General features: G+C 46.0%; 2 protein-coding genes across 17 annotated transcripts in view; both read right to left on the bottom strand.

Annotated features, from left to right (window-relative positions):
• LOC310702530 (uncharacterized protein) overlaps positions 1-25,073 on the bottom strand; it is a 50,987-nt gene extending 25,914 nt beyond the window's left edge. For 2 of the 15 annotated variants that reach the window (XR_014523534.1, XM_083494211.1), the window contains exons 1-6: positions 8,868-9,220; positions 8,396-8,706; positions 6,941-7,445; positions 6,172-6,253; positions 3,668-3,753; positions 217-343 (exon numbers count right to left, since the gene is read on the bottom strand). Coding sequence is in view for 10 of the 15 variants with exons in the window: in XM_083494211.1 (XP_083350337.1) it covers positions 217-343; positions 3,668-3,753; positions 6,172-6,253; positions 6,941-7,354 (709 nt within the window). In the remaining 5 variants the exon portion in view is untranslated. Of the gene's footprint in view, positions 1-216; positions 344-3,667; positions 3,754-6,171; positions 6,254-6,940; positions 9,351-25,049 lie in introns of those variants that run through there. The other 13 variants (XR_014523533.1, XM_083494202.1, XR_014523532.1 and 10 more) reach the window with 13 other exon arrangements.
• Positions 13,647-25,245, bottom strand: LOC310702534 (uncharacterized protein). 2 transcript variants are annotated; one of them, XM_083494230.1, is made up of 6 exons: positions 25,201-25,245; positions 22,118-22,356; positions 21,843-21,918; positions 21,485-21,570; positions 17,311-17,437; positions 13,647-16,751 (listed from the first exon to the last, which is right to left on the bottom strand). In XM_083494230.1, exons 2-6 carry the CDS (start codon positions 22,226-22,228, stop codon positions 14,167-14,169), a joined length of 2,985 nt encoding a protein of 994 aa, XP_083350356.1. In that variant the 5' UTR covers positions 22,229-22,356; positions 25,201-25,245; the 3' UTR covers positions 13,647-14,166. The 2 variants fall into 2 exon arrangements, with proteins under 2 accessions (XP_083350356.1, XP_083350357.1); XM_083494231.1 differs by lacking the exon at positions 25,201-25,245 and having other exon boundaries at positions 21,843-21,924; positions 22,119-23,012.
• Positions 25,246-25,414: the final 169 nt, after the last annotated feature.

Here is a 25,414-nt window from a genome sequence, read left to right as displayed (position 1 = left end):
CAGCTCAGACCAGCCTGGTCATGCTTTAAAAAGGCATATGTGGGGCAAGAATATTTGCAGACAGAACAGTAGATTCAAGGTGAGCTGCGGGGAAGGAGAATCCCAGATGCTGTCAAGCGCCCTCAAAATATTGCAGGATTCTCACAGGTGGAGGTAGGGGTGTGTGTGTGTGTGTGTATTTCAAAACATATATTATAGTCCAGCAGGAATCCTTACTGAGAGAATCCACAATCCTACGATTCTCCTCCATGACTTCCTTATGCAGAGCTCTCTGGTCAGGATCCAGCAACGCCCACTCCTCCTCTGTGAAATACACAGCGACCTCTTCAAAGCACAGAGGACCCTGAAGGCAAAGGAAAAAGGTCCTCTTCTGAGACAGCATAAAGATTATCTACTACACATTGCCCGGTTGTTTTCTGTCTGTTGATTGTTGTGCTGTTTTAATGGATTACTTTGCTGCACACTTTAGGTACTGATGCCTATTTTAGTATTTTACCGTATTTTTTGCTCCATAAGGTGCACTTTTTTCATCCTAAAATGTAAGGGGAAATGTCTGTACGTCTTATGGAGTGAATGCGTACGGATGGTGGCGGGATCCCTCCGCTGCCGATGCAGTCGCGAGCAGAGGATCCATGGCTCCCCTTCCTTCCCTCCTCCGTGGCTTGCTTTAAGGCAGCAAAGCGGGAGACGAGCCGCTTACACGAGAGGAGGCTGCTGGGGTCTTGTGTCGGGTCTGCTTGAGGGTGTGCTGCACCTCTGCTTGTTGCCTAGCAACTGGTCTTGCTAACTAACAGCTAATCAGTTGTAACTCTCAGGCTACTAGCACAGCCATAAAACAAACAAGAGGTGCTAAAAGCAGAGTTGAATAGACTATATCATAGAATAGAATCATAGAATCCTAGAGTTGGAAGAGACCCCAAGGGCCATCGAGTCCAACCCCCTGCCAAGCAGGAAACACCATCAGAGCACTCCTGACATATGGTTGTCAAGCCTCTGCTTAAAGACCTCCAAAGTAAGAGACTCCACCACACTCCTTGGCAGCAAATCCCACTGTCAAACAGCTCTTACTGTCAGGAAGTTCTTCCTAATGTTTAGGTGGAATCTTCTTTCTTGTAGTTTGGATCCATTGCTCCGTGTCCGCTTCTCTGGAGCAGCAGAAAACAACCTTTCTCCCTCCTCTATATGACATCCTTTTATATATTTGAACATGGCTATCAGGTTCAGTTTGAGTGATAAGCAGCCACTGGCAGTAACAGAATTGGAGCACAAGCGTAACTTTTACAGTAGAAAAGAGGTAGGTTCACTATTGTTAGGTAGCCTACAAAGTAGAAGGTCGCAAGGAGGAGTGCATTTACACAGCTAATGGCGAATTCCCTGCAATCCAAGTCCTGCTCACGTGCTCAAATCTATCCTGCCTCAAAACAAGCAGCGGAAGGAAAAGGCTGCAAATTGTTAAATGGAAAAAAAAAACCAGGACAAACAAGTAAAATAGCAAGGGGGGGCAGGCAATTCAAAGCCAGCAGGTGCTTTTAAAAGTGGTGCATAGCCAGCAACAGCTGCAGCAGCCTCAGCTAGCAAAGGTCCGCGCGCTCCCTAAATGGAGGAAGGAGGCTGCAGAGGGATGATAGGGCACAGGAGGGGTTGGATTGGGAAGGATAAAATTTAAGCAACCAGCAGCAAAAAAACAACCACCTCGAGCTCTGAGCCACGAGCGCAGTGAAAACCAGGAGGTAAAATAGGAAGGCTGCTGGGGACAGGAGGGCACAGGATGAGGGAGAGGGAAAAATTACGCAAATCCCCCAGCGTCTCAGCTGATCCGCTGGCTCCTTGAGCGTGCATGCTAAACAAACATATAGCTCCTGTCCCTCTCACTCTGATATACCGGTAGTTTATTAAATAGTTTAGTACAACATTTGATTCACAACCACCCCCGTTTTCCTTCTCTAAAAACTAGGCGCGTCTTACGGTCAAATGTGCCTTATGGAGCAAAAAATAGGGTAACCGAATAATTTTATTATGCATTTTAATGATGGTATTAATCTTTGTACTACTGCAATGGACTACTTTGGACTACTGCAATGTGCTCTACGTGGGGCTACCTTTGAAGGTGACCCGGAAACTGCAATTAATCCAGAATGCGGCAGCTAGACTGCTGACTGGGAGTGGCTGCCAAGACCATATAACACCGGTCAGAAAGACCTACATTGGCTCCCAGTACGTTTCTGAGCACAATTCAAAGTGTTGGTGCTGACCTTGAAAGCCCTAAACGGCCTCGGTCCAGTATATCTGAAGGAGCGTCTCCACCTCCATCATTCTGCCCAGACACTGAGGTCCAGCTCCGAGGGCCTTCTGGCGGTTCCCTCCCTGCGGGACGCAAAGCTACAGGGAACCAGGCAGAGGGCCTTCTCGGTAGTGGCGCCCACCCTGTGGAACGCCCTCCCTTCATAAAAAGGTAAAGGTACCCCTGCCCGTACGGGCCAGTCGTGTCCGACTCTAGGGTTGTGCGCCCATCTCACTTAAGAGGCCGGGGGCTGTCCAGAGACACTTCCGGGTCACGTGGCCAGCGTGACAAAGCTGCTCTGGCGAGCCAGCACCAGCGCAGCACACGGAAACGCCGTTTACCTTCCCGCTATAAAGCGGTACCTATTTATCTACTTGCACTTAGGGGTGCTTTCGAACTGCTAGGTGGGCAGGAGCTGGGACCGAAAGACGGGAGCTCACCCCGCCGTGGGGATTCGAACTGCCGACCTTCTGATCGGCAAGTCCTAGGCGCTGAGGTTTTACCCAGAGCACCACCCGATAAGCAACTATCTTCTCTTTCAAAGACATCTGAAGGCAGCCCTGTTCAATTTAATGTTGTACTGTTTTTAACACTCGATTGGAAAGTCAGCCAGATCGGCGGGGTACAAATAATAAATTATTATCATCATGATCATCATCATCATCTTCTTCTTCTTCTTTGTGTTAATGGATTATCTACCACACTGCTTGGTTATTTTCTGCCTGTTCACTGTTGTGTTCTTTTAATGGGATTATTTTGCTGCACGTTTTAGGTCTGGATGCCTATTTTAGCATTTCAATTGAATTATTTTACTGTGCATTCTAATGATGGGTATTAATCCTTGTGTGAATGGGTGGAACTCCGCATGCTGTTCTTCAAATCATTCTGTCTGTGGAAGTATTCCTGTCTGCCAGACAGAACGATCCCTTCTCTACTCCCGCTGTGCGATGCTTGGGGGGCGATGGGACCCTCCCTCTGCCCTACAGCCAACTTCAAGGGGCTCATGGGGGCACAAAGAGGGGGAGGAGGGGATTCCCCTTCTTCAGCTGATGGGGCTGCTGAGGTGAATCCCGGCCACTGTTTGTTATGGCTTCTCAACTTCTTGGAAGCTTCTCAACTGCTTAGAAGCCGGATTAGATCAATATAGAAATATAACTGCAGCTACTGATAAATCATAATAATAAAAGTGACATTCCGAAGCCCAGTTAAGGAGAGATGGCTGTTCATTCCTGTCAGCACGTAAACCTTCCTGAATGGCATTGTCCATCTTTGTTCAGGACAGAGGCTTTGACAGAAGCCAAGAGGAGGTGAAATTCTTTCCGGCCCAGAGGCTCCCTGGCTGCCCCACTCCTCTGACTCTTGCCCCACAAAGCTCTTTCCCCATACCAGATCTGTTTCCACAGCTGCTGCTGCTTCTCCTCCGTCCTCATGAAAAGATGGATGAGGAGGTCTGGGGGGCATCCGTCTGTCACCTGCGAGAGACAAAAGTCAAAGGGAAGCCATCAGCTCCTGCGTCTCTCTTCAGCAGCGCATTTCAGGCGACAGAGAAGTTCATCAACAGTTTCCATTTTCCTTCCTTCCACCCATCTGCCCAGAGCTTTATCAATATGTCTACCCAGCTGGGCAGAAGTCTCTCCTGCTTTTCTTTCAATATCACAAAAGGCTTTTCTACTTTGCACTGCAGTTAAACCAAAGCGCCCTTTTCCTCTTTCTTTGAATGTGAGGTCATCAGAGGCTTCATCTTCTCTTAAAACTGAGTATATTTCCCTCAATGTTCCACATATCTGTGGCGTAAAGAAAGCATCCAGTTTTCCTCAGGAATGCAGAACTAACCAAACAGGAATGCCTGTCCACCACCACCTTGGACATACTTAGGAAATCTCTTGAATTAGCTGAGGTAAAATCTCCACCCCCCACCAATGGATGTGGCAGTTCTGCTCTCAGCTTCCTTTCCTCCATTTTCAAAAGAATCATGTCTTTTTCAGGGTCCATCTTGGCCTCCCTTTCTCCTTCTTCTTGGGCTGATCTGGCATTTCTTTCTTTCTCTTTTTCCTCATGCGCTAATCTGCGCTCTCTCTCTCTCTCTCTCTGCCATATCTCTCTCAGCCTGCATCTGTGCTAACTGTCAGCTGTAATTCTGGCCTGTTCAGCTGCTAATTTGCCTTTTCCTTTTCTTTCCCTGTTTCAACTTTAAGTCTTTCTTTCTCTGCTTCAACTATGGCCAATTCTAATCTTAGTCCCATCATTTCTAATTCAGTATTAGGATTCTCCTCAGGTGCGCCAGCTCCCTGCCCTGGGTCATCCCGAGTCTCTTTGGCTTGGTGCTTGCTGGCCCTTTTCTGACAGAAATTTTTCTTTCTTTTAATAAAATAACCTCACTGCTTGATTAAGCTGCTTGTTCTGTGTCTGTGGGCAGCTTTCTATGTGGGTTTTAACTTTGTATCACGGCCTTGCCACCAATTCATATGCAGCAGCGCAACGGCCCTCTCTCTCCCTGGCGCCGCTGCGCCAGCCCTGTTTCCCTCCCTCAGGTGAAATCCCCAATGGAGAAGGAATCGGGAGCCTCAGAGGGGTTTTCTTGGGGGGAAACAGGTTGCAAACAGACTTCATTATAACGGATGTAAACAAGGGGTTTGGGTTCTTCTTCTTCCACAGAAATGGAGCAAACAGTGTGGTTCTTCACCACGGCACAGTGCTGTTGCTTTTTATTAAAACGTCGGCTGTATGCTGCTCAGGCTTTCTTTTATACATTGTAGTGATCAGGTGGGACTGCTATGAGGAATTATGAAATATGGAGCAAGCCATTTGTGTCAGCAAGGAAAGCCTTGCGTTGCCTGGGCTTGAGCCATTCTGATCTGATTTCTGCTCAATCCACGCCTCTGCGTCTCTGTCCTATTTCTCTGCCTGACAGGCAAATATAAGCATTCTAAACACAGGCCAGTTGCTTCACTGGGCATCCTGGGTCACAAAGATAGTAGGTAACTTCTTTGATGTGCCCCTCCTTGGTTTTGTTCATCTTAGGGCCAGGAAATAAATAGTGTTTCACACAGGAGGTGATCAAGATACCTAACTTTCCTTGCCATCCTTCCCCTTATGTTTACAGCTTGTTTATGACCTCCAGGGTTTTCCTTCCTCTAGTCCTGTTTTATTTACTCTCAGATATGTCTGCATGCTCAGAGTAGTCTTTGTAGTTAACAGGATTTCTTCTGATCTGACTTTGTCCCACGTGGGTTTTTTTGAAATGCTCAGAGGAAATCCGATTGGTTCTTACGAAGACTGTGTAAAAAGTTCTTTTGTGAATAAAACGACCTGGGCCAAGGGGTGGGGAGGGAAATATTATACGCATCCCTCTCAGTCTTGCTGGTCAAGCCTTGTGTGTATTCTATTAATCAGAGTCCAATCCTTCCTGGTTTTGGGGACACTACAAGACATCTCCCATAGTTCAACTGGTTTTCCGCTGGACTGCTTCCCTACAGACCCCCAAATCCTCCTTGGCCTCGGAATCCCTCCTGCCCTTTCCTGTCAGAGGATTCCCTCTGAGGACCCTTTTTCCTGTCAGCCCCGTGTGGGGCTGTGTCTTGTCTATTTCTACTGGGTTCTGCCATTCGGAACCGGAGAGCATCTCTTGAGAGTTCTCGCCTATCCTAGTCTTGACCCCGGTCAGAAGGAACTCTCCGCACAGAATCCCCTCAGACGCCATGTCTCTCCCACACCATGACTCTCCCCCCACTCCAACTGCCTCCTTGGAGCTCTGGCCAATCAGGAGCTGTTGCCAGGTAACTGTTTGCTGGCAGGGGGAAAACACTCAGGGACTCAACCCCCTAAGATGAACACAACCCACAGATTAGATTCCAAATCCAGAGAATAAGGAAAAACTCCTTCCTCCTTACCCAGCGGCCTCCCTCTGGCATCCAACGGAGTCTTTTCTGCCTCACAGGAATCAGGGCCCGTTTCTGCAAATGGATTCTTCCGCTGAAAGAGTAACAAGGATTCAAAACAGAGAATGGGGAGGATTAGAAAAGGAATGGCCAAAGCAAACCATTTGGGGGAGCAGATCTCATCCCTTGCTTCCCAAAAGTGGGTGAGCCATTAGAAAGGCATTTTGGGAGATTCGCCTTCATATTCTTGTGGTGGTGGCCCAAAAAGCCACAATAAATGTTATGTGTGAATTCTTTGATTGTGCTTCTAATAGAGATGAAACTGATGGTTTTGCAAGTTGCCACCCTCCATTTGGGGGCAGGAATACAGCTAATATGTGAATTACAAAGATACAGCTCAAGTTGTTACATGGTGCAAATGGCTACACGTAACACAGGTTCCCAACATGTGTATAGCATGTGTACGGTTTGAGAATCAAACCTGAATCAGCATAAATTGCCAGAGCTTATTAGGCATGTGTAAAACAAGAAATGAGGTAATGATGTATATGATTGGTGAAAATTGAAAAGCTTTGTTTGAAATGTTATCAATACTACCACCTGGACCACTGGGCGGGGTTGCAGTTTTGCAGAACAAACCGACTGTAACCTATTGCTTTGCAATAAACGTTGGACTCCTCATGTTTCTGAGTTTTTATTGGCATAAACTCAGGAGATAAGCTATTTTTGGCTTATAACATTCTAAGCCCCTTGGAAGCATCCAGAGGAAAGTCTCTCTCACCTGCTGCTCTGCTTGCTTCCTCTCCTCTGCCTGACTCAAGAGGAAACCTTCGGCCAGGGCTACAGCCTGGGAACTGGTCTCTGCTCCACATTCCCTCACCCAGCTCTCCATCTCCAGCGGAAGGACAGCCAGGAACTGCTCCAAGATCACCAGGTCCAGCATCTCAGCTTTCGTGTGCCTTTCTGGCTTCAGCCACTGACAGTCAAGGTGGTGGAGTCGGCCGCAAGCCTCTCGGGGTCCTTTGGCCTCCTGAAAGCCGGACTGCGTCAACTGCTGGCTCTGCACCTCTGAGCAGAGGGTGTCCTCCTCACCTGGGATCGTCTGCTCTGAGTTTTCCCATAATCTCCCACTGCTCCCAGTTTGGAGGGCAGGGCCTCCTCCTGCTTCAGGGCCAGCTGAGTCTTGCTCATCCATTGGTGCTCTCTGGAAGCCTCCAAGAGATTGGAAGGAATCCTGTAGTCTTCTGTTGAGTTCTGTCTATACGATTAAGAGTTGCTCACAAATCCTACAAAGCAAATACATTGTTCTGTTATCAGATTGATACAAGGTCAGGAGAAGAAGTGAAGACAGAATGATGATGAGTAAGTGAGTAATTTGTGCTGAATATAATTTAGACACTAGGCCACAGTTGGGGTCTTAAGCTGGGGACCCTCAAGAGTGCTCTCTCTTCCTCTCCCACCCCCACTTCAGGGCATATTTCTTTCCTGTCTTTGTCTTATTTTCTAGCACTTGGAATCCCCAATGTCCTCAAGGCATACTTCTTGGGTGGGGTCCTTTCTTGTTGTTCTGAGGGCCGGATGATCATCTGGTCAACCCCCAAAGGGCTAACTGGGTGAGGTCTTTCTGTTTTAAATATAGTTTTAAAGTTTGCATTTATTAGTACAGAAAGTACTGATCTGATGCGTAGAGATCTGTCCTATTCTAATTAGTTCAAGAGGGTTCTGGAAGCTTCTCTGTGTGAAAGAAACAAGCAGAAGGTTCCTGATGTTTGGGTTGTTCCTTCAGAGAAGCTGAGTAGTGCTGGATTAGACGGGCCCTGTTCTCTCTTCTGTCAAGGTCATGCTGACTATAAGAGTAAGGCCAGGAGGAGCCTTACTCTTTCTGTCTCTTTCCCTTCTGGTGTGGTATTCTGCATATAGCGTTAAGCTTTAGACATATTATTATAAGCTATTGTAAGTTTAAGTTAAGTCTGCTGCAAGTGGATTTCTTATGCATGGTGCCAATCCTGAATGTATTGGATTTGTGACTCTTAGGCTCATTTGCCTTCCGTAGCAGTAAGGCTCTGCTGGATGAAATACAACGGCCTCTGGTCTATTTTGGGGGAATCCTGCAACGTGCTTAATGTTTCCTCTGCTAACTATACGTCAGAATCTGCTCTGGATTGATGAGTAGAATTCCATTACATTCATCTGCCACGGAAACTTCAGGGAAGGGGAGGATAGTAATAATAATGACCGCAATGATGATGATGTTCCATTGCATAATCCCCACAGAGCCATAGATGCTGGGGGGGGGGGTCCTCCTGCATCCCACCATCTCTGGGAGGCTCAGGTGGCCTCACTGACTAGTTTGGGGCAGACATGACCTGTCCGGGGGACGCCAGGCTCTGGATCCGAGGGGATTCTAGCAAAGCCCTCTATGCGAAGCTGCCCCTGAACACGACTTGGAACCGGTCCAAAAGGCAGCAGGAAATCGAAATGAAATGGACATTGGAATTAGCAATCTGGCTTGAGATCCTCTAAGGTTCCTTTCTGTTGCCACTTTTGCTTTGAGGATCTCCAGGCAGCGCCGAGCCAGGAGGGAGAAGTGCCTGCGCTCAGCCAGCTGCTCCCTTTCTCTCTCTCTCTCTCTCTCGTCTGCCTCCTGTCTATTTCTCAAGGTTTTGCAAGAAGCCCTTGTCTTTCCGGAGAGGCTTCTTCTTTTGGACCTTGGGCTCGGCGAGCTTCTCTTTTCCCTCTTACAAGACGCTGCAGGAGGAAGACCTTCCCCCTTTCCTTGCGAGGAATCCTCTTCGGAATAAGGGAATTCCCCTTAGAAAAGGGGGAAACGTGGCCAGCTGTGTTCTCGCCCTCCCTCTTCCTGGACGGGGCCTTCTTCTGATCTGCGGCCTTGATTTGACTTCCAGGGGTTTCCCTCCGGCTGTCAAGCGAGGCCCTTGCTCCCCTCCCGGGAGGGATCTCCCCCTCCGCCCCGGGGGCCGGACCCCTCGCCTGCTCGCCGGCTGGGCCAAGGGGGGGGGCAGAGGCCTCGAGCCGAGCAGGACCCCCCCCCCGGCATCCCGGGGACCCCAAGGCGCCCCGAGAGGGAAGAGGAGACTCACCGGAGGAGGCAAGAGGGGCGCCGCCTCCGGAAGACCCGCCCCGCCCCTTCCTTTCCTGTCCTCTCTAGGCGTGCGGCTCAGCTGCTCTTAACCCTTGGCCCGCCCAGCTGGTCCCTCCCGAGGGAGGTCTCGTTTGGGGGGAGGAAAAGGCGGGGCCCGAAGCAGGGAGCCGAGAGGGGGCCAGAGGGAGAGGGAGACCGGAGCATGTGCAGAGCGCCCTGCAGGCTGGCTGGGTGTCGAGCAGCGCCAGGGACGCGCCCCCTCAGGCAGGTGGATGCACCCCTGACCCCCCCCCATGGCGACTCCCTCCTGCCCTCTCTCTCGGGGTCCTGGCCTGGGGGGGGGGTTCATTGCTGACACAGATGGCTTACTCTCTCACCACCAAAGGAACACAAGTGAACAACACAAGCAACGCTGACACCAAACTCTACATACATTAAACATAATAGAAACACCGCCACCCGATCCCACCCCCATCCATCTTCCCTCTCTCCACCCCCCTTTCTTTTTTCTTCTCCCTCTAATGCCTCAACAAATGAAACGGATTTGTAAAAATGTTGCATGGGGGGGGGGGGGGAAATACGAGGCATTACACTTACTTCTGTAAAACAAGAAAATCCTTAATAAAATATTTTTTTAAAAAGATGGCTTACTCTATATTTGTTATAATTCCTCATAGCAATCCCACCTGATCACTACACTCCCCCCCAACAAACACTCTGTGAGGTGAGTGGGGCTGAGAGACTTCAGAGAAGTGGGACTGGCCCAAGGTCACCCAGCAGCTGCATGTGGAGGAGCGGAGACACGAACCCGGTTCCCCAGATTAGGAGACTACCGCTCTGAACCACTACACCACACTGGCTCTCCAAAGGTGTGCTTCTTGCACAGGCAGCTCCAGGGGCATAGCCAATGGGGTTTTTTTGGGGGGGGGCAGGCCTTGGTTAGGTTGGTCAGTTAGGTGAGTACCTCTCTTGTTTTACTTGCCCTAGGGAGGTGGATGCACCCCTGGCCCCCATGGTCATTCCCTCCTGCCCTCTCTCTCGGGGGCAACCTTGCTTCTAGAGTCCTGGCCTCTGAGGGTAAACCGGCTGGGGGGGGGCTTCCAAAGCACGGAGCAGCTAGACTGGCAGACAGCGGATAGACTCAGCCAACAGGTGCCTCCCTCTCTCTCGCCTGCACCCCCCCCCTCTGCCTCTTCAGCTTGTCCAGCGGAAGGTCGGCCCTTCAAATCCACACAATGGCGTGAGTTCCCATTGCTCTGTCCCAGCTTCTGCCAACCCAAGTGTTGAAAAAGCACACAAGTGCAAGTAGATAAAGAGGTACTGCTGTGATGGGAAGGGATATGCCGTTTCCGTGTGCCCTTCACACCTTGAACGGGCTTGGGCAGAAAGGGCCAAATGCCCGGAGGGGGACTGCAGAATCTCCCGCAGGTAGACCAGCTCACCAAAGGGATGGCTGGCTGGGGGAAGCCCTGCATGGGGGGAAGCCCTGCCGCCTCTGGGAGGGGGTCCATAGCTTAGCCGAGGGGAACCCAAGGATCTGGTTGGTTGCGTTTCTACAGTGCAGCATCCCCCCAGGATGAAATAACCACATCTCACAGAGACGGAGGAAGACAAGTCTTTAATTCATTTAATGAGCAAAGAGGCAACCAGTCCAATACAAGGTCTCAACACAAAGTCTCTCTCTCACCAGAGGGTGCAGTCCTTTTAACTGCAAGGACAACAGTGCGGTTGTTCCAGGAGTCCAAGGCTGCCTGCCTGTCCCGTTATTCACCTGGAGGAAGGTTCTCCGGCCTCTTCCACACTCTGGCCATTCTCCCAGCTGGCTCCCACAGCAGTAAGACTCCTGCTGGATGTCCTGGGCAAAATACGAGCTCACCCTATGGACTCCCCCCCCCCCCAGTTCACATTCTGCATTCAGACCCTCCTCTAGCCCTCCCCTCTCTACCACTGCTACTACTGGCATGCAACCATGTTTTCCCTTCTTTTAAGGGACAGTGAATGAGTCACAAAAAACAGTGAATCAGGAGCTGGACCTTAATTACATTCACCTGGATCACTGTGGTTCCACTTAACTCCTTAATGTTGTATTCTTTGTAAAATGCACAATTGTGAAACACAGGCCAACTGATCGGACTCTGAGGAAAACAGGATCCCCAATGAGACCCTGGGTCAAAAGGAAGTTGAAAGTCAAGGTCACATGGCTTCACTTCAAGGAGCGATGGGGGTCTGTTCAACCAGGCAGAAGCGTGACGGGTTTCTATTTTGTTGTCAATTTTCAGAAGAGAAATGAAGTGACAAAGATGGAGAAAGGTCAAGCCAAAGGAAACTGCTTTAAACTGTGATACAATACAATATGTAGGTATATAAGTGGAACAATTATTCTAACAAGTAAAATATTATTAACAATTCATTATTTTTATAAATGCATTTTAAATATCACTGTCTTTCTCCACAATCTACATTCCTATGTTGCAAGAATAGTATCCATCGTTCAAAGGGGACCTTGGCATTATCTTTCCAGCAAATAAATAACAGTTTTTTTATCAGCTGGAAGGATGCAAAGAGTTCATTTACATTAACCAGTTGTCAACACATATAAAGTTGGTCTGTAGTATTTATGCACCTTAATTCTTTCCTCCAAAAGGCAAGCTTTGGATATCCTATGAACATACGTTTCCAAAAAGCATTTTCCTAATTACATCTCTAGCAGCAAAAACATTTTTTAGAATTTAATACACTTGTATTAAAATTAAAAGACGCCTGCTTCTTGGGAGAAAAGCAATGACAAACCTAGACAGCATCTTAAAAAGCAGAGACATCACCTTGCCAACAATGGACCGTATAGTTAAAGCTATGGTTTTCCCAGTAGTGATATATAGAAGTGAGAGCTGGACCATAAAGAAGGCTGATCGCCGAAGAATGGATGCTTTTGAATTCTGGTGCTGGAGGAGACTCTTGAGAGTCCCATGGACTGCAAGAAGATCAAACCTTTCCATTCTGAAGGAAATCAGCCCTGAGCACTCACTGGAAGGACAGATCCTGAAGCTGAGGCTCCAAGACTTTGGCCACCTCGTGAGAAGAGAAGACTCCCTGGAAAAGACCCTGATGCTGGGAAAGATGGAGGGCACAAGGAGAAGGGGACGATGGAGGACGAGATGGTTGGACAGTGTTCTCGAAGCTACCAGCATGAGTTTGACCAAACTGCAGGAGGCAGTGGAAGACAGGAGTGCCTGGCGTGCTCTGGTCCAGGGGTCATGAAGAGGCGGACACGACTCAACGACTAAACAACAATACACTTGTATAGAAAGGGACTATCTACAAGCTTAATGGAGCCTGATAAATTCTAAACATTTTTCCTTGTAGAAAACCTACTTCATAAACTAATGTCACATTAACTTCCAAAGGTAAAACATTGTCCTACTGATTGGATAAGATACAGCAATATCGAAAGCACCACGATGGCCAGAAACAATTACAGTATAGAAAACTTTATGAAATAATGCAAAACATCAAAACCATCACACTGAAGTCTCTGAAAGTCCTTGAATAAGTCACGGTGCCAGACTTTACCCGGCAGAGATCAAGCTTATAAAGCTTTGTATAATCGGAAAATGTCCAACTCTGAACTGCTGAACAGTGTTTCCGGATAGCAACTACTGATTCTTTCAGTTCTTCACCAGCCAATTAGTTCAACAAACACTCATAAGTAAAAAGATGTGTAATTTCTTCATTAACTGAAAATAAAATATTCAAACGATGACCTGCACGTATATAACAATAACTTCAAATAGCGTGGAAATGATAAACATAAAAAGGTTATATACCCAATCTTTTTTTTGAAGGATATAATATACATGAGAATGAAAAATACTCTGGAACAGTGCTCATGCAATTATGTAGTCACTGTTACTAACATTTTTTGAAAAATATATATAGCCAGTCCCAGGTGATACTGATTACAAGGAGACCGAGCTTAAAGCCACAGTTCAAAGAAACAGCAATGATACAGATAATCAAATAAAACAATTGAGGTCTAATTCAGAGTTACGTCCCCCTGGATGAATGGATTTAAACATAAAAATAAAACAGGTTTCCTGCTGCTGTAACTGACGTTCATAATCTTTTCTGATACCTTTTGTCCTCTGATTCACCCAGTGTGGTGTAGTGGTTAAGAGCGGTAGTCTCCTAATCTGGGGAACCGGGTTCGCGTCTCCGCTCCTCCACATGCAGCTGCTGGGTGACCTTGGGCCAGTCACACTTCTTTGAAGTCTCTCAGCCCCACTCACCTCACAGAGTGTTTGTTGTGGGGGAGGAAGGGAAAGGAGAATGTTAGCCGCTTTGAGACTCCTGAAAGGGAGTGAAAGGCGGGATATCAAATCCAAACTAAAACTGTGGTGGACTCTCCTTCGTTGGAAGTTTTCAGCAGAGCTTGGATGGCCATTTGTCATGGATGCTTTACTTGAGATTCCTGCATTGCAAGAGGGTTGAACAATGACTCTTGTGCTCCCTCAGCACTCTGCAATTCCTTGATTCCTATGATGAACCCTAGACTTGCCAGCCGTACATGTGAAAAGGACCTAGGGATCGTAGTACACCACAAGATTAACACGAGTAAAAAATGTGAGGCAGCAGTAAAATAAGCTAATGTTATTTTAGGCTGCATCAACAGACATCTGGTGTCCTGATCATCGGAAGTAATGTTACTGCTCCCTTCTGCCTTGGTCAGAACACACCTGGAGTACAGGGTCCAGTTCTGGACACCACAATAAAAGGAGGATATTGTCAAGCTGGAACACGTGCAGAGGAAGGAGATCAAAATGATACACCACCCTATACCCAGAGTTCTGAGTTTGAGATGTTTTGTCCCAAAAAGAGGAGATTAAGAGGAGAAGTGTCAGCCATCTTCAAATGCTATGAGTCTCCTTGCGGTGAGTTCTTTGATGGATTGTCATCTTAGACCTCTGCATGAAGCTCTTTCCACATTCCAAGCACTGATATGGTTTCTCCCCTGTATGAATTCTTTGATGGAATGTGAAACTTTTCTTCCATTTGAAGCTCTTTCCACATTCCAAGCACTGATATGGTCTCTCCTCACGGTGAATTGTTTTATGGGAAGTGAGATGTTCCTTACGACTGAAGCTCTTTCCACATTCCAGGCACTGATGTGGCTTCTCCCCTGTATGAATTATTTGATGTAAAGTGAGACTTCTCTTTGATTTGAAGCTCTTTCCACATTCCAAGCACTGATATGGTCTCTCCTCACTGTGAATTGTTTTATGGGAAGTGAGATGTTCATTCCGACTGAAGCTCTTCCCACATTCCAGGCACTGATATGGTTTCGCCACTGTATGAATTCTCTGATGTAAAGTGAGACTTCTCTTTGATTTGAAGCTTTTTCTACATTCCAAGCACTGATAGGGTTCATCCATTGAATGAGTTATTTGATGGGACGTTAGACTTTTTTTCCTGTTGAAGCTCTTTCCACATTCCAAGCACTGATATGGTCTCTCCCCTGTATGAATTCTTTGATGGGAAGAGAGCTGGGAGCCCCTACTGAAACTCCTTCCACATTCAAAGCACTTATATCCTCCCTCCCCTCTGTGAATTCTTTCATGTGAAGTAAGGGTATACTTCTGATTGAATGTTTTTCCACATTCCAAACACTGATATGGTGCCCCCCCTGTATGAATTCTCTGATGGGAAATGAGATTTGTCTTCCAGGAAAAGCTCTTCCCACATTCCCAGCACTGATATGGTTTCTCCCCTGTATGAATGCTTTGATGGCAAATGATACTTCTCTTCCACTTGAAGCTCTTCCCACATTCCAAACACTGGTACAGGTTATCACCACTGTGTGTTATTTGATGCGAAGTGAACTGGGATCCCTTAATGAAGTCCGTTTCACATCTGAAGCTTTTATATGGTTCTTCTTTTTTGTGAATTCTTTCATGGGAAGTGAGACTATCTTTCCGACTAAAAGTCTTTCCACATTTCAAGCACTGATATGGTTTTACCCCAGTGTGAGTTGATTGATGGGAAGTGAGATGGTCCTTCCGACTGAAGCTTTTTCCACATTCCACGCACTGATATGGTTTCTCTCCTGTATGAATTCTCTGATGGGCCTTGAGCACAGCCCTGTGACCGAAGCTCTTTCCACATTCTAAACAGTGATGGGGTTTCTTCCCACTGTGAGTTATTTGGTGAGATGTGAGATGGGACCTATGACTGAATTGCTTTCCGCATTCCAAGCACTGATATGGTTTCACCCCAGTGTGAATTGTTTGATGGGAAGTGAGAATATTCTTCCGCCTGAAGCTTTTCCCACATTCCAAGCACTGATATGGTTTTTCCTTGGTATGAATGCTTTGATGACCCTTTAGATGCCCCCTCTGCCTGAAGCTCTTTCCACATTCCAAGCACTTATGAGGTCTCTCTCCTGTATGAATTCCTTGATGAGCCATGAGCTTAGCTTTCTGACTGAAGCTCTTTCCACATTCTGAGCACTGATACAGTTTTTCACCTGTGTGAATGCTTTTATGGGCTATGAGCACAGCCTTTTGACTGAAGCTTTTTCCACATTCCAAGCACTGATATGGTTTTTCCCCTGTGTGAGTTCTTTGATGGGCCTTAAACACAGCCTTGTGACTAAAGCTCTTTCCACATTCCAAGCACTTATATGGTGTCTCCCCTCTATGGATTTTCTGATGGGAATTGAGATAGGATCTCTGATTAAAGCACTTTCCACATTCCAAGCACTTATGGGTTTTCCCCGCACTGTGAGTTATTTGATGGGAAGTGAGATGGGACCTCCGACGGAAGCTCTTTCCACATTGCAAGCACTGATATGGTTTCTCTCCTGTATGAATTATTTGATGGGCTGTGAGTGCAACCCTTTGACTGAAGCTCTTTCCACATTCCATGCACTGATATGGTTTCTCCCCTGTATGAATTCTTTGATGGGCCTTGAGCACATGCCTGTAACTGAAGCTCTTTCCACATTCTAAACAGTGATGGGGTTTCTTCCCACTGTGAAGAATTTGGTGGGATGTGAGATGGGCTCTTTGCCTGAAGCTCTTTCCGCATTCCCTGCACTGATATGGTTTCTCTCCTGTATGAATTCTTTGATGAGCCATAAGCTTAGCTTTCTTCCTGAAGTTCTTTCCACATTCCAAACACTGATATGGTTTCTCTCCTGTATGAATGGTTTGATGGGTCGTGAGATTGGACCGCTGACTGAAGCTCTTTCCGCATTCCATGCACTGATATGGTTTCTGCCTGCTGTGATTTCTTGGATGGAAAGTGAGACATTTCTTCTGACGAAATGTCTTACCACCTTCCAAGCACTGATAGCGATTCTTCCCAATGGAATTTATTTTATGGGAAGTGGAATGGGAGCTCTGACTATAACTCTCTCCACATTCCAAATATTTATACACCTTCCCCACTCTGTGAATGTCTCCCTTGTTCATAATTTCCAATCCATCACCACCTGCATCAAAGAGAGAAACAGATTAGAGCCTCAGGAAGAAATAGAGCCCCAAATTTTTCAAATTATGGAGCACTGCTAATGAATGTTTGTGATTAATGAAGAGTTCAAGGGAGTTAGATCTAAGGCCTTACTACGAGGTTCACTGCCTTTGTTGACTCTCATTGACACACAGATTGATGGGAACCTGAGATTCAAACAGCCTGGGATCATCCGGGAAGGATCTTGTTTGGCCTAATCTTGGAATCTCCTCCATCTGCAAGGTCAGTTGTCTCTTTGGTCAACAAGAAAGTGACAGAAGCAAAAGCAGAAAACCTCACAGAAGCTGCTACTTCTTCTGCCACCACACAGAAAGTTACATTCAAGAAGGTCTGGGCAGCTCAGACCAGCCTGGTCATGGTTTAAAAAGACATCTGTGGGGCAAAAATATTTGCAGACAAAACAGTAGATTCAAGGTGAGCTGTGGGGAAGGAGAATCCCAGATGCTGTCAAGTGCCATCAAAATATTTATATATGTATCATGATTTTAAAACAGATATTATGGTACAACAGGAAGCCTTACTGAGAGAGTCCACAATCCTACGATTCTCCTCCATGACGTCCTTATGCAGAGCTCTCTGGTCAGGATCCAGCAACGCCCACTCCTCCTCTGTGAAATACACAGCGACATCTTCAAAGCACAGAGGACCCTGAAGGAAAAGGAAAAAGGTCCTCTTCTGAGACAGCATAAAGATTATCCACTATACATTGCTCAGTTGTTTTCTGCCCATTCCTTGTTGTGTTCTTTTAATGGGATTATTTTGCTGCACGTTTTAGGTATGGCTGTCTATTTTAACAATTTAATGGGACTTCTGGGTATGTGTGAATGGCAAATGGACTGCGAGTTTGAAAGCTGTGTCAAACTCTGCTCTGCAGTGGATCGGGGGAAGTGCTCAGGCGAGGTGCACCCCCAAAATGCCTCAAAGGGGTATTTGAGGTGTCGTGATGTCCTGCAGGCAGCAAATGGCAACTCGGTAGCTTCAGTCTCTGCCCCTGTACCAAAAGGCGAGTGGGCAAGAAACCCGAGAGAAAAGCCGGCGATCTACACACCAGCGTGACTCTGCGTAGTGTAGTCTCTGAACCAGCCAGCAGTGGACTATCTTTCCAAATTATTTCAAACCGGTCGCAAGGTGAGAAGGAAAATTTATTACTAATTCGGCAAAAATCAGGAGGTTAAAAAGGAAGTCTACTCCCGTCTGTGGGTATTTTAACCACATTAGAACTTTTACAAGTGGGAAACTGTGGATCAACCTTTGGAGTTAAAGCCAGCTAATGGGACAAGGGGACGAATGAGGACGAGATGGTTGGACAGTGTTCTTGAAGCTACGAACATGAGTTTGACCAAACTGCGGGAGGCAGTGGAAGACAGGGGGGCCTAGTGTGCTCTGGTCCAGGGGATCACAAAGAGGCGGACACGACTAAACAAAAACAAATGGCTGACAAAGACAAAGGATTATACAAAGCTTTTAAAATACCAATTTGGATATTTTACTGACTTTTTAAACATTAAACTTCAACTAAAGTAGATCTGAACTTGAGAGCGTATTGAGACTTGACATAGACTGCAACTACAGTTACATTAGCATGGAATTTGGAGATACATACTGATTTCTGACTGAGAACAAACCTGGTGGAACTAAGGGATTTTTTTTTATTAATTGGTTAAGTTATTAATACTTTTAAAACTTAAAGAATCTTGAGAGATTGGAGAAAACTGGGACTGAATACTGTGTCAAGTTTCAAGAACAAAGAAAGTGGATTATAATTATATTCTGGAAAGATTTTGGAATTAAAACTACGTTGGAATACTAAACTGTATTTTCACTGGACATTGAGTATCAGCAAATGGAGTCAAATTCTCTTGTGTTTTGCTTTTTTGTTTAAACCAACTGGAACTGAGATAAATTTTACGGTTTGGACTACTTTATTTTACATACTAAATAGCCCTGTGTAAAAGACTGTTATTTACACATTTCTTTCACTTCTTAATTTAACACCTCTATGTCTTATACTTTTATAACATAAATTTCTATATTTCTATCATTTTATATTTTAGAATATGACAAAGTATATACGTATGGAAGACCATTATCCTTTTCAATTTGGATTTGTAAATTTGCATTGATCCTTTCATTTATAATTCTAGGATAAAACTAGGTGTTGGTAAAGGGGTTAGAACAAAGGGAAACTAGCCAAATGCTGTATTTTTCCAGGTTTTGTGAAGTGACCTTGACAAAGGGTTGATAAGGCCAAGCAGCTTGAGAAAAATTTGATGCCGATAGAGAGAGGTTTCAGAAAGAGACAGACTTAACATTAGTAAAGAAGGTAAAATACCTGGGGGGGGGGAAATATGACTTCTAAGAATGTGAATTTATTTAAAGATAACTATGAGAAATGTTGGTCAGAAGTGTAAAAATGATTTAGAAATTTGGTCGAATTTGAAGCTTTCCTTGCTGGGTCGAATTGCTGTTATCAAGATGAATGTATTGCCAAGAATGTTATTTTTATTTTAATCATTGCAAATTATCGACAAGATGGATTGTTTCAAGAAGTGGCAAAGAGATATATCTAGATTTGTCTGGCAGGGCAAAAAGCCCAGAATAAAATTTAAGATACTTACTGATGCTAAAGACAGAGGGGGGTTTGCCCTGCCAGACCTTAAACTTTATTATGAGTCAGCAGCTTTTTGCTGGCTGAAGGAATGGCTGCTTCTTGAAAATACAGATGTTTTGGATCTTGAAGGGTATGACAACATATTTGGGTGGCATGCATATTTGTGGTATGGCAAGGTAAAAGCACATAAGGCATTTAAAAACCATATTGTCAGGAAAGCATTGTTTAATGTCTGGATAAGATATAAAGACTTTCTGGAGAGTAAAACCCCAAGGTGGCTATCACCTATGGAAGCGAAAGCTTTGAAAAAACTTAATATGGAGGCCAAATGGCCAAAATATTGGGAAATTTTAGAACAGGAAGGTGACAAATTGAAATTGCAGAGTTATGACAAGCTTAAAGAGAAGGTGCGAGACTGGTTACATTATTTTCAAATAAGAGAGGTTTATAACTTGGATAAAAAAATTGGTTTCCAGGTGGAAGAATCAAAGTTAGAAACAGAACTGTTAGAACCCAATGCTAAGATACTATCAAGAATGTACAATCTGCTGTTGAAATGGAATACTGAGGAAGAAACGGTAAAATCCTCAATGATAAAATGGGCACAAGATATAGGATATAATATTATGTTTGTTGACTGGGAGAAGTTGTGGACCACCGGGATTAAATTCACGGCATGTAATGCCCTAAGAGAGAATATTATGAAAATGATGTATAGGTGGTACATGAGTCCAGTCAAGCTTGCAAAAATATATCATTTGCCCGATAATAAATGTTGGAAATGTAAAGAAATTGAAGGTACATTCTTTCACCTTTGGTGGACGTGCCCAAAGATTAAGGCTTTCTGGGAAATGATCTATAATGAAATGAAAAAGGTATTTAAATATACCTTTCTGAAGAAACCAGAGGCCTTTCTCCTGGGCGTAGTTGGCCAATCGGTGTTAAAGAAGGATAGAACTTTCTTTATGTATGCTACAGCAGCAGCAAGAATTCTCATCGCAAAGCATTGGAAGACACAAGACCTACCCACTCTGGAAGAATGGCAAATGCAATTAATAGACTACATGGAAATGGCGGAAATGACTGGCAGAATTCGAGACCAGGGAGAAGAGTTGGTGGAAGAAGACTGGAGGAAATTCAAAACTTACTTACAGAAACACTGCAAAATTTTTGAATGCTGATGACGTTGAAATGAATTGAAGGGGTTCTAGCAACAAGGTAAAATGTAAGATGGGATTGATAATAGATAAACTAATTGGATATGAATTTGCTGAACCAATTTTAAAAAAGGGAGGCGTGAGGAAGTCAGGAAAATAAGTTAACTAAAGATGAGAAATTTAAAAAGAGGGAGTTTTGTTTTTTCTTTATGTGTTTCTTTTTTTCTCTTCTTTTTGTGTTTAATGTTTGTATTTTTGTATTTTGTAACTTTGTATTTTTCTGTTTTTGTATTTTTTCTGAATTTCTTCACCGATAACACTTAATAAAATATTAATTTTTTTTAAAAAAAGATAAGGCCAAGCAGCTTGGGACTTGGTGGGAAAGGGTCTTTGTTTTGAAAGCTCTTTGAGGTTGAGAAAATATTGGTGTTGAATTTAAGAGTAGTGAAACCAGGCAGAAAGGTTTTTTTGCAAGAGGGTCCCAGATCTGAACTCGCTGATCCTTTTTCAGAATTTAAACTAGAATTTAAACAACTTTAAAGAAACTGTGGGTGTATTAGCCACCCAAACTGGAAATAAAATAAAATACAATGTTAGAAATGATGGGGGAAATGAAGGAATTAAATGTGAGAACCACTAGAGTGGAAACTGGGCTAAAAGGGGTGGAGGAGAAAACTAAATGTACAGAAGGAGAGGTGAAAGGTGTGAAAAGGGGCCAGGAAAAGTTAAAGGTTGATGTAGAAGGACTTTATGCATCTCAGGAATTCATGTGGGACGCCTTGGCGGTGGCTGAAATGAAGCAGAAAAATGGAACATCAAGAGAATGAAACAAAAAAAACTTTGAGCAGGAGAAGTTCGTTCTGGCCCAGAGGCTCCCTGGCTGCCCCACTCCTCTGACTCTTGCCCCACAAAGCTCTTTCCCCATACCAGATCTGTTTCCACAGCTGCTGCTGCTTCTCCTCCGTCCTCATGAAAAGATGGATGAGGAGGTCTGGGGGGCATCCTTCGGTCACCTGTGAGAGACAAAAGTCAAAGGGAAGCCATCAGCTCCTGCGTCTCTCAGAGCTTCAGCAGCACATTTCAGGCGACAGATGGGCCTTAGAAAAAGTCTTCCTTGCAAAGTGCATTTAGACATTTGTACTCATTTCAAACTTACTTTGGGTCAAAATACATCTCCCCTCCTTGGCGCTCTCGTCCCCAAGTGCTCCCCCCCCCCAAAGCTGAACAGAACCCACAGATAGTTTCAAGGTCCACAGAATGAGAAGAAAAACTCGCTTCTCCTTACCCAGTGGCCTCCCTCTGGTGTCCAACGGAGACCTCTGTGTCTCAGAGGAATCTGGGTCCATTTCTGCAAACGGATCCTTTCCCGGAAAGAGCAACAAGGATCAAAACATAGAATAGGGAGAAGGATTAGAACAGGAATGACCAAAGAAAGCACTTTAGGGGAGCAGATCTCATACCTTGCTTCTCAAAAGGTGGTGAGCCGTTAGGAGAGCAGTTTGGGAGATTCTCCCTCACGTTCTGAGCCCCTTGGGAGTTTCCAGAGGAAGTCTCTCTCACCTGCTGCTCTGCTTGCCTTCTCTCCTCTGCCTGACTCAGGAGGAAACCTTCAGCCAGGGCTACAGCCTGGGAACTGGTCTCTGCTCCACATTCCCTCACCCAGCTCTCCATCTCTGGCAGAAGGGCAGCCAGGAACTGTCTTGCTTATCCTTTGGTGCTCTCAGGAAGCCTCCAAGAAATTGGAAGGAACCCTTTAGTCTTCTGTCAAGTTCTATCTGATTTAGAGTTGCTCGCAAATCCTACAAAGCAAATACATTGTTCTGTTATCAGATTGATACAAGGTCAGGAGAAGAAGTGAAGACAGAATGATGATGGGTAAGTGAGTATTTTGTAGTGAATATAATTTAGACACTAGGCCATAGTTGGGGTCTTAAGCTGGGGACCCTCAAGAGTTGCTCTCTCTTCCTCTGCCATCCCCACTTCAGGGCCCATTTCCTTCCAGCTTCTGTCTTATTTTCTAAGATTTGGAATCCCCAACGTCCTCAAGGCACACTACTTGGGTGGGGTCCTTTCTTGTTCTGTGGGCCAGATTATTGGCTGGCCAACCCCCCAAGGGCTAACTGGGCGAGGCCAAAGCACGTCTAAAGGCAGCCAGGTACAGTGGTATCTCAGGTTACAGACGTTTCAGGTTACAGACTCTGCAAACCCAGAAATATTACCTCGGGTTAAGAACTTTGCTTCAGGATGAGAACAGAAATCGTGTGGCGGCGGTGCAGCGGCAGCAGGAGGCCCCATTAGCTAAAGTGGTGCTTCAGGTTAAGAACAGTTTCAGGTTAGGAATGGACCTCCGGAACAAATTAAGTATGTAACCTGAGGTTCCACTGTATAGGGAAGTTTTTAAGGTTTGTTGTCTTATTGTGTTTTAATTTGTTGGAAGCTGCCCAGAATGCCTGGGAAACCCAGGGGCGGCATATCAGTTTATTATTATGGTTATCAAAAAAAACAAAGATCATAGCAACTGGTCCCATCACCTCCTGGCAAATAGAAGGGGAAGAAATGGAGGCAGTGAGAGATTTTACTTTCTTGGGCTCCATGATCACCTCAGATGGTGACAGTAGCTACGAAATTAAAAGATGCCTGCTTCTTGGGAGGAAGGCGATGGCAAACCTAGACAGCATCTTAAAAAGAAGAGACATCACCTTGCCAACAAAGGTCCGTATAGTCAAAGCTCTGGTTTTCCCAGTAGTGATGTATGGAAGTGAGAGCTGGACCATAAAGAAGGCTGATCGCTGAAGAATTGATGCTTTTGAATTTTGGTGCTGGAGGAGACTCTTGAGAGTCCCATGGACTGCAAGATCAAACCTCTCCATTCTGAAGGAAATCAGCCCTGAGTGCTTCCTGGAAGGACAGATCCTGAAGCTGAGGCTCCAATACTTTGGCCACCTCATAAGAAGAGAAGACTCCCCGGAAAAGACCCTGGTGTTGGCAAAGATGGAGGGCACAAGGAGAAGGGGACGACAGAGGACGAGATGGTGGGACAGTGTTCTCGAAGCTACCAGCATGAGTCTGACCAAACTGCGGGAGGCAGTGGAAGACAGGAGTGCCTGGCATGCTCTGGTCCAGGGGGTCATGAAGAGGCGGACACGACTAAACAACAACAACAACAACGATTATTAGGTGGTGCCAAAGAACAGTGCTAAAAAGCAAGTCAAGTAGAATTCACCTTCTTTCTGTTTTAAATATAGTTTTAATGTCATTGTCAGTTTGCATTTCTAAGTACAGAAAGTATTGATCTGATGGATGATTATCTGGTCAACCCCCAAAGGGCTAACTGGGCGAGGCCTTTCTGTTTAAAATATAGTTTTAATGTTTGCATTTATTAGTACAGAAAGTACTGATCTGATATGTAGAGATCTTTCCTATTCTAATTGGTTCAAGAGGGTTCTGGAAGCTTCTCTGTGTGAAAGAAACAAGCAGAAGGTTCCTGATGTTTGGGTTGTTCCTTCAGAGAAGCTGAGTAGTGCTGGATTAGACGGACCCTGTTCTCTCTTCTGTCAAGGTCATGCTGACGATAAGAGTAAGACCAGAAGGAGTCTGGGTTTCACTTCTCTTTCTGTCCCTCTTCCTTCTCATGTGGCATTCTGCATACAGTGGTACCTTGGGTTAAGTACTTAATTCATTCCGGAGGTCCGTTCTTAACCTGAAGCACCACTTTAGCTAATGGGGCCTCCTGCTGCCGCCGCTGTGCGATTTCTGTTCTCATCCTGAAGCAAAGTTCTTAACCCGAGGTACTATTTCCGGGTTAGCGGAGTCTGTAACCTGAAGCGTATGTAACCCAAGGTACCACTGTATAGTGTTAAGCTTTAGACATATTATTATAAGCTACTGTAAGTTTAAGTTAAGTCTGCTGCAAGTGGATTTCTTATGGATCGTCCCAATCCTGAATGTGTGCCAATACTGAATTGTGACCCTTGGGCTCATTTGCCTTCAGGAGCCGTAAAGCTCTGCTGAATGAAATACAGTGGCCTCTGGTCTATCCTGCAACATGTTTAAATTTTACTCTGCTCCGGATCAAGAGGAGTAGAATTCATCTGCCCTGGGAACGTTGGGAAAGGGAAGGTTAATAATAACAATGGTGTCAAACGCCTCTAAGAGATGCAGCAGAGCTAGGAGACACCTCCCCTTTGTCCCCAGCCCACCAGAGATCATCAACCAGCGCAAACAAGGCAGTTTTCCCATGGTGAGGCCCCAATCTTAAAATTTAAAATGCAAGGGATTAAAAACCATTTAGAAGCATCTTCGACATTCCCCCCAGGCGCCCAGTTTGTCCCCGTGAGTCTGGGCTCTTCAGGGAGCAGGTGCTCGGGGGTCCTCCTGCCCTCCCCCCCCCCGTCTCAGGGAGGGATCCCAGGGGGTGCTGGCCCACCCTCCAGGCGGAGCTGCCAGGGGTCCCCAAGGCAGGGCTGGGCTCCCCCCCCCCCCCAGTTCTCACTGGCTGCGTTTCTTTTCCGTCCCCCGTTTCCCCCCCCCACCTGAAGGGGGCTTGTTTGCACCCCCTCCTCAAATGGCAGGACCCCTCGCCAGGTCGGGGGGGGGGGAGAGGCCCCGGCGGAGCAGCCCCCAGGAAAGAGGGGGAGACTCACCGGGGGAGAGAAGAGGGGCGCCTCCGGAAGACCCGCCCCCGCCCCTCCTTTCCTGTCCTCTCTAGGAATGCGGCTCAGCTGCTCTTAACCCTTGGCGCGCCCAGCTGGTCCCTGGTTTGGGGGAGCCGCGGGGCCGGAGGATGTTAGCGGAGGAATCGGAGGGCTCCCTTGGACCAGAAGCAAGGAGAGCAGAGCAAAAGAGCAGCCAGGAGGC

This window comes from Podarcis liolepis (genome assembly GCF_965112155.1).
Source record: "Podarcis liolepis genome assembly, chromosome: 3".
Taxonomy (NCBI): domain Eukaryota; kingdom Metazoa; phylum Chordata; class Lepidosauria; order Squamata; family Lacertidae; genus Podarcis; species Podarcis liolepis.
The sequence above is the reverse complement of the archived record's forward strand: the minus strand, read 5'-3'. Positions and strand labels throughout refer to the sequence as shown.

Bases quoted from the DNA above. Each gene is read 5' to 3' on its own strand.
- LOC310702534 (XM_083494230.1), bottom strand. From the start codon at position 22,228: ATGGAGAGCTGGGTGAGGGAATGTGGAGCAGAGACCAGTTCCCAGGCT. The intron at 21,919-22,117 runs GTGAGAGAGACT...TTTCCGGGAAAG, and splicing joins GAAGGCAAGCAGAGCAGCAG to GATCCGTTTGCAGAAATGGA. The intron at 16,752-17,310 runs GTAAGGCTTCCT...TCTTTGATGCAG, and splicing joins TAGGATTGTGGACTCTCTCA to GTGGTGATGGATTGGAAATT.